A 7,925-nucleotide genomic window follows, 5' to 3' on the forward strand; every position below is an offset into this window, starting at 1 on the left:
TTTGGGGACAAGGTCAGAGAGGCCAGATTGAGATGGTTTGGACATGTGCAGAGGAGGGATAGTGGTTATATTGGTAGAAGGATGTTGGAGATGGAGCTGCCAGGCAGGTCAAGAGGAAGGCCAAGGAGGAGATATATGGATGTGCTAATAAAGGACATGAAGTTAACTGGGGTGAGAATAGCAGATGCCGAGGATAAAGTTAGGTGGAAACAGATGATTCGCTCTGGCGAACCCTAATGGGAACAGCCGAATGAAAAAAAAGAAGATGAGATTTAGAAAAATTCTGAAGAGAAGCATGAATGTCCTTGAAGAGCTGAACATTTTGATACCTGAAATAGCTGAAAGTATGCTGAAGTAGTCTTTTCCCATTCATTTGAATTGGGCAAAACTTTCAAAATAAAGGTAAATATTTCGAAAGTATGAAGTTTAGAAAAATTGTGAATAGAAGCACGAATGTCCTTGAAGAGCTGAACATTTAGATATCTGAAATTATGGCGAAGTAGAATTTCCCCCATTCATTTGAATGGGGCAAAATCTGCTGAAAAAAAGCTAAATAGTTTAAAAGGTATAAATGTTGCAAACAATAAAAATACAAGTAGGAATGTCCTTAAAGAGTTGAACATTTTGATAACTTCATGGCTGTTGTAGCTGAAAGTATGCTGAAGAAATTAAGTGCCGAAAAACAGACAGAAGAAATCAGAATAATAATAATAATAATAATAAAGAACAGGATAATATTGTGTGGATGCTTCACAGCATCCACACAATAAATAAGAGGAAAACATAGTGTAAAACAACCATGGGTGATACAGCTGGTTGTGGTGTGCAGACTGACATTTGGCTAGGTTTTCATGGGACTATGGTGTTGCTGTAGAGTTTGTGTAAGGTCTATTTTCAGCTCAGACAGGTGTGTGTGAGAGTGAGTGAGTGAGTGAGTGAGAGATAGAGAGATAGATAGATAGAGAGAGAGGGAGAGTTCTGAAAAGCACCATTCAGCACCTAGGACATGAGACCAAAGAGATGTGGAGAGATGTTCCTCTGCTAGTTAACTCCATTATCAAATAATTTGCCACTTTTCTCAATTAATTAACTGTTTAGTCTATACAATGTCAGAAAACAGTGAGCATTTGAAAATGTGAAAGTTTTTAGATTTTTAGTACTGCTCAAGACAAAGTAATAAAAAGAACTAATGAATGTTTAGCACTCAAATAAAACATAGCCAATAAATAAATACATTTTCTGTTAATTCACTAATTCATTAATTTACTTGTCTAATAGTTTGACTTGTTTGACTAATTAATTGACTTCAGCTTTTTTTTTTTTTTTTTTTTAATTCCAATGCATCAGACTAATACTAATTGTAAACTCAGCTAATTCAGATGTTCATCATGCTGTCAGGAATCACAACAAATTATTCTACTCAGCTTAATCTGACACCATAGCTTCGACCTACACCACTTGAGGAAAGTAAGAAGTACTGTAGATGCCAATGAATTTACTATTATGTTCTTTAATACTCAATTTAGTGGTTTGTACAAAACATATTTTGTTTCCTATCAAATAAAACAAAGTGAACATATTTGAGAACGTGGAATGAGAAGCTGTGGTATTTTTGCTTGAAAAGTGACAATCAGAAGTTGCAGATACATTTTCAACTAACTATACTCATCATTCCAGCTCTAATATTACAATTTATAGTAACTGGAGAACTAGAGCAAATGAATGCAAATCAACTTTCACCCTGATTTTTCTGGAAAGCTGATATTATTATTCAGAATAATGATTTTATCCAGGAGAAAAACTGACAGCAATACGAGAGGAGAAAACATAGTGTGTTTCTTTGTGTGGTAATTTGTGTTTGCATGAGTGCTTTCACATGCCTGGATGGGAAGGAAAATACACACAAAGCTGGCAACTGCACCACTCTGTGTGTGTGTCCTATAGCTGAACCCTTATACAAACTTGGCATACAACAATAATGATACTAATAAAGGAATATATATAATGCATGTGTTGTCTTCTCAACTTTAAATATAGCTGTATCCTCAGTGCAGCAACCACCACTTTACAGCTGACTGTAATCTTCACAGAGACTTATTAATGTTGAAAGGCCACTAACACTCATAAATCTCACCCATATAACAAGGGCATGAACTGTTCCATTTGTCTCAAAATAGGCCTGAATCCCACCACACAAATAAACCATAAGCCAATGTATCACAGTCTAACTTTTAAGGCCGAGTACATCACCAACATGACAGATATTGCAGGTTTCAGTTAATGACAAAATTCTTACAATAAAGCCAAATAATCTCCTCACCAAGCTGGCAGCTAGTTTCCTACTTGGTAACAGAAAACACAACATATCAGGCCTGAAAAAAAAGAGCAATCTGTCTGGTGCCATAGCAAATGTAGACTACACATCTGCATTGGTCTTCACTGTGACACTGTGGTGAAAGAAAAAAGGTGGCTTCCACACAAAAATAACAGATACTGTGTCCATAATCGCTCTCTGTTTTGATTTACCCTCAGTCATTTTTTTTGAGTGTCTGGATTCTGTGCAGAAATGTCTCCACTATACAGTTCCCTGAAAAGTACACAAATACACCACCATTCTTACAAGCTGAGACTCAATAAGTTATTTTTTGACCATGTGAGGGTTGTCAGAGACTCAGTTACAATATTTACCCTTAAATACTCTGTTGAGGGCAGTGTTTATTGATTTGGTAGGATTTCAAGTTATTTGCATTTGTCAAACTACAGAGCATTTTTTTATTACTGGCTAGGTTCCTAGATCTCTGGACCAACAGAGACAGTTGAATTGATGGAGATAAATACAGTCTTCCAGTACTGGTGACTCAGACTGTTAAAACAAGAAATCCCTCTTATGACAAAGAAAGGAGCATCTGTGTCATATAATTTACATTTAGGTAGTCAGAAGAAACAGCTCACCTAAGACTCGTCAGAGTTTTAAAAAGCCCTAAGGGTTATTGGGCAGGTGTGATCTGCTCCTTACCTATTGCTAAAAAGGGTGCTATTCATTCATGACTTAGCAGCTCACGTCAGCGGGGTGCCTCTGCCCAGACAAGCTCAGTTGACACACAACACACACCTACTGTATTCCCTGAGAGAGCTACCAAGCTTAATATTTATTTAAAGAAAACCTCAACTTTCTATGTTAGGTTTCCTCGACTAATCTTAGTCATTATTCAAAAGGCTGCATTTTCATGTTACCTGCCATTAAATTTAAAAATAAAGAAACAAAGCAGGGAAAAATCTGCTGTTTTTGATTGATAATTATTGTTTGGCTCATACACACCGTAGACCTTTAATCAAAGTTTCAAACTTCTCAAATAAGTCATAATTTGTGTCATCTAATCCCTATGGAAGCATATGCTGATAGGCACATCTGCCAGGTGTAAGCAAAAGATAAAGAGATGGATGAAATTCAAAGATAAATGCAGAAACATACACAGAGACAGGTTGTGGGGAAAATAATAAGGGCTGATAGACGGGGTCATAACAACAGAGGAGAGGTCTGTGAGGACAGAGAGCCAGGCAGACACATGGTGTGTAAGCTGAGAGCTACAAGGGGGCAGCTCTGGAGTCCAGCAGAGGATCTGATATCGAACACCATGGAAGAAAAGGACACACAAAACCAAACACACACACGGCACTGCATCGAACGGCCCCACTCTGCTGCTGCAGCTGCTAAAATACTGGTGTATCCAAAAGAGTCTGCAAACTCAAATATGAGACCAATTTTGAAACTAAATATTCTGTTTCTACTATCAAAATGTTTGAATAAGTTATGTCATGTAGAAATGGACTGAGCCTGCATCTGATTACTAAAGTTTTTTTTTTTAATCTTTCAAATATTGATGTCGGCCTCAAAAATTTATATTGTGCACTAACAGAAACTGTAGACACAGAATTAATAACCACCTTAGATGTGCAAGCACTTTTTGATCTTGATAGACTTGATGAGTTTTCTTTCATTTCAGGGGTTTCTCTTCTAGTTTTAAAGTTCATCATTCAGCACCTATATTAACTGCACTAAAGATGCACTCTGTAAGCATCACATTTGTCCATTCAATGTTTAAACAGCAGCGGTAAAAGTAGCAACAGAGGACACATTTTGCACTGTAAATTCTTTTTGATAAATCTTCAAGCAGATTTGTTTTCACTCCCCCCCCCCCATATAGTGGTTATTTGCAGTAACAAGATGCTGCAGAAGGCTCCACACAAACCTATTAAGTCAAGTTGGAGTTCTAATTTTATTTATTTTGTCATTTGGTCAAATGCCTTTGATTTTTAATGTTATTTACATGATGATGATTCTTTACTGTCTGTACTCATTAGGCAAATTCTGCTTGATGGAGAATCTACAGGACGTGTCTTTAGGTATTTCTCATGTTGATGCACTTACGTACAGCTATATCTGTGCAAACACACATTGTAAACTAGGCACTGGAAGCTCACAGAATTTGAACAGGCTGCTTATTACATTCACACTTCATTTCCTAAAGCCTACAGATACAATGCTGAGTCCAGCTATTTAAGAGTAAATGCATGAGTATAACTACCTTGAGATCTCATGCTATTTACATTTCTTAGGGAGGATGAATTTTTTGAGTATCTGCAGAAAAAAAAGCACAACTGGACATTTTGCGAGTCTCTTTTTTCCCCTTTCTTATGACACACAAAAATACAAGCCAGCATGCAAATGCAAGAAATCTGAAGCATCTTACCTTTTTCTGGTACCACACCACAGCATCTTTTACTTTGGAAGCCATTAACATTTCCCTTCTCCGCACCTAGGGCATCTTAGGCTAGAAACACACAAACACACAGAGCAATGTGAGTGACAGAGTAATAAGGAGAAAGGAAAGACAGGTGTGTCTTGACAACTGAGAATGGGAGGGGTAGACACACAACTGTGCACGTACACTGTCACGGTAACAGTGTTTATGCAGATTTGAGTGAAGGCATTCCCCAGAGTCTAACCCTAACCTTACCTGAACCATCACAAATACATGTGTGCACAATTATTATGCAAGTTGTATTTCTGAGGATTAATTTTATTATTGAACAACTACAGTGCTCTCGGTCAATCCAAAATGTTAATAAATTTCAAACCTGAATATTTAAGAAAGTAAAAGTGAGGTTTTGGCTTTCTTAGTATAATGTTTGTGTGCACAATTATTGGGCAACTGTTAGTGTGCCGAATTATTATGCAACTAAATGCGAACATTTTCCTGTCTTTACAAATAAACATTTCTGACATTTAAAAAAATTAAATAAATCCGTGACCAATATAGCCACCCTTCTTTTCAATAACAGTCACAAGCCTTCCATTCATGGAGTCTGTTAGTTCCTTGATCTTTTGACAATAAACTTTTTGTGCAGCAGCAAGCACAGCCTCCCAGACACTGTTCAGAGAGTTGCACTGTTTTCCTTCACTGTAAATCTCCAGTTTAAGAAGTTCTCAATAGGGTTTAGGTCAGGTGAGGAAGGGGGCCATGTCATTATTCTTTCATCTATAAGGCCTTTACTGGCATGTGATGGAGCATTGTCCTGCATAGAAATCATGGTCTTCTTGTAGAATGCAGACCTTTCCTGTATCACTGCTTGAAGAAATTGTCTTCTAAAGGTTTGGGAGTTGATTTTGAGTCCATTTTCAACCTGAAAAGGCCCAACTAGCTCATCTTTACTAATACCAGCCCATACCAGTACCTCGCCTCCACCTTGCTGGCGTCTGATTCGAAGTGGAGCTCTGTGCCCGTTACTGATCCAGCCACAGGCCCATCCATCTGGCCCATCAAGGGTCACTCTCATCTCATCAGGCGCCCACTAGTTTGTGGTGGTGGTGCAGCAGCACAGAAAGTTGAGAGTAGAGATAATTGCTCTCGCCTACCGCGCATTCCATTTTTATGTTTAGTGGATTGCACATGCGACCGAAGTGCACTAGCTCCCATCCAGTTGACATTGATGTTTTTTTTTACAAACCGAACAATAAGCCTGCCGGTTATTCCCTACTGCAGGCCTGAGCCTGTCCTTAAATGCTGGGTCTTCCACCCAGCTGTCAGAAAACTTGCATTTGCCCATGACGACGACGATGGTCGTCTGGACGTTGAAGATATGCCCAAACTAGTCAACAACGTAAGCTATCCAGTTGGCTATCCAGTTGAGCTGAGCACGCAAAGTATTTGAGATGTCGAACGACCACCGACTATGACGTCAGCATCAAACATACAAAGTTGAGACTAGACGAGGATCTTTGATTATGTGCCCCGATAACATTTAAACCACATTTAAACGAACTAACGCAAACTTTAGCAGATAGAATTTCAATCAGAATAGGACGCCATAGTCTGAAAAAATACCTATAAAAAAAAACAAAAAAAAAAACAACCTCTAAACCAAATTAAACACTTTTTAATGGCCTTAAATTTGGCAATTTTGATTAATCACTTTTTAATACTTTTTAAAACCCCGCGGACACCCTGATGATGATATGGTCAAAATACTCACTTGCCTAATAATTGTGCACACAGTGTAAATGCCAAACCTTAATGTAATTTTAATCCAGGACAGTCACTTTAACGTGCCGTCTCCCTTGGCACCCGATTTACAATATAAATAAACAAACTGCCCTGGAAACAATTAATTTAAATGTCATGTTCTCACAGACGACACATGTATTTGTACAGTTAACTTTGTGAGTCAGCTCATTGACTAAAGCATTTACTAGCTCTAACCTCAACCATCACACACTAAATGCTTAACCCCAACCTTTCACCTAACCTTTACCCTTCACCTAACTATACTCTTAACCCTAAAACCAAGTCTTAACGCTCAAACGGATTGTTAAAAGTGTGTTAGAAAGTGAAGACCTGCCAAAACGTCCTCACTAAACTCAAACTGGTCCTCACGCATGCAAATACGCACATACATTTTTCTGTAAACACTTTGGGTGCAGTTGCCAGTGGTTTGGGTGTGAGAGTGGTTGGTTCGGAAAGACAGGTTTATAAACACACACACACACAAAAAAAGGATTTCATATTGACAAATGATAATGACAAGACATGGGAGTGCAGGGAAACTGTGAAACACCTGAATTCCACCCACCCACAGACATGCACACTGAGGTTCACAACAAAACAACAAAGCGCACTAACCGCGTGTTAACATGAATGTTTGCATGTGTTAATGGTGTATGTGTGATGCACCACAGTGCAGCAGCTGCTTAGCTTAACTTAAAGATGGAAACTGCTGGCTTGGCCCTGTCCAAAGGTAGCAAAACCCACCTACCAGCACCTCTAAAGCTCACTAATTAACTTATGTTTGTTCAATCTGTACAAAATATCAGCACAAATGTCAATCAGGCTAAGCAGAGGAAGAAACGTGTTTTCTTAGTTGTAGTTACTTATTGGGTGCAAGGAAGCATCAGAATTAAATCTCCACTGCCACTTGGCTACAAACCTGATCTTAGCCAACCTTATTAGATTATTACTTCAGGCTTCCCCTCCTTGAACCACCACCTTATTGTGGTGGAGGGGTTTGAGTACTCGAGTGATCCTAGGAGCTATGTTGTCGGGGGCTATATGTCCCTGGTAGGGTCTCCCAAGGCAAACAGGTCCTGGGTGATGGGTCAGACCAAGAGCAGTTCAAGAGCCCTTTATGAATAACATTAAACCAAGTACTGTGACGTCGTCTGGCATGGCGCAGCTGGGGTCCCACCCTGGAGCCAGGCCCGGGGTTGGGGCTCGAATGTGAGCGCCTGGTGGCTGGGCCTCCCCTCACGGGGCCCGGCCGGGCTTAGCCCGAACGAGTGATGTGGGGATGTCCTCCCGTGGGCCCACCACCTGCAGGAGGATCCGTAAGGGGCCGGTGCACAGTGGATTGGGCACCAGTGCAAGGAA

The 7,925-nt window shown here is 39.5% G+C and overlaps 1 protein-coding gene across 2 annotated transcripts in view; it reads right to left on the minus strand.

The window, feature by feature from the left end:
• Positions 1-7,925, minus strand: part of LOC109959834 (putative homeodomain transcription factor 2) — a 53,215-nt gene that overhangs the window by 28,154 nt on the left and 17,136 nt on the right. For both annotated transcript variants that reach the window (XM_020599534.1, XM_020599533.1), the window contains exon 3: positions 4,752-4,832. In XM_020599534.1, coding sequence (XP_020455190.1) covers positions 4,752-4,802 — 51 coding nt within the window. In that variant the 5' untranslated portion in view covers positions 4,803-4,832. The remainder of the gene's footprint in view (positions 1-4,751; positions 4,833-7,925) is intronic.

Source organism: Monopterus albus, unplaced genomic scaffold (genome assembly GCF_001952655.1).
Source record: "Monopterus albus unplaced genomic scaffold, M_albus_1.0 scaffold41.1, whole genome shotgun sequence".
Taxonomy (NCBI): Eukaryota; Metazoa; Chordata; class Actinopteri; order Synbranchiformes; family Synbranchidae; genus Monopterus; species Monopterus albus.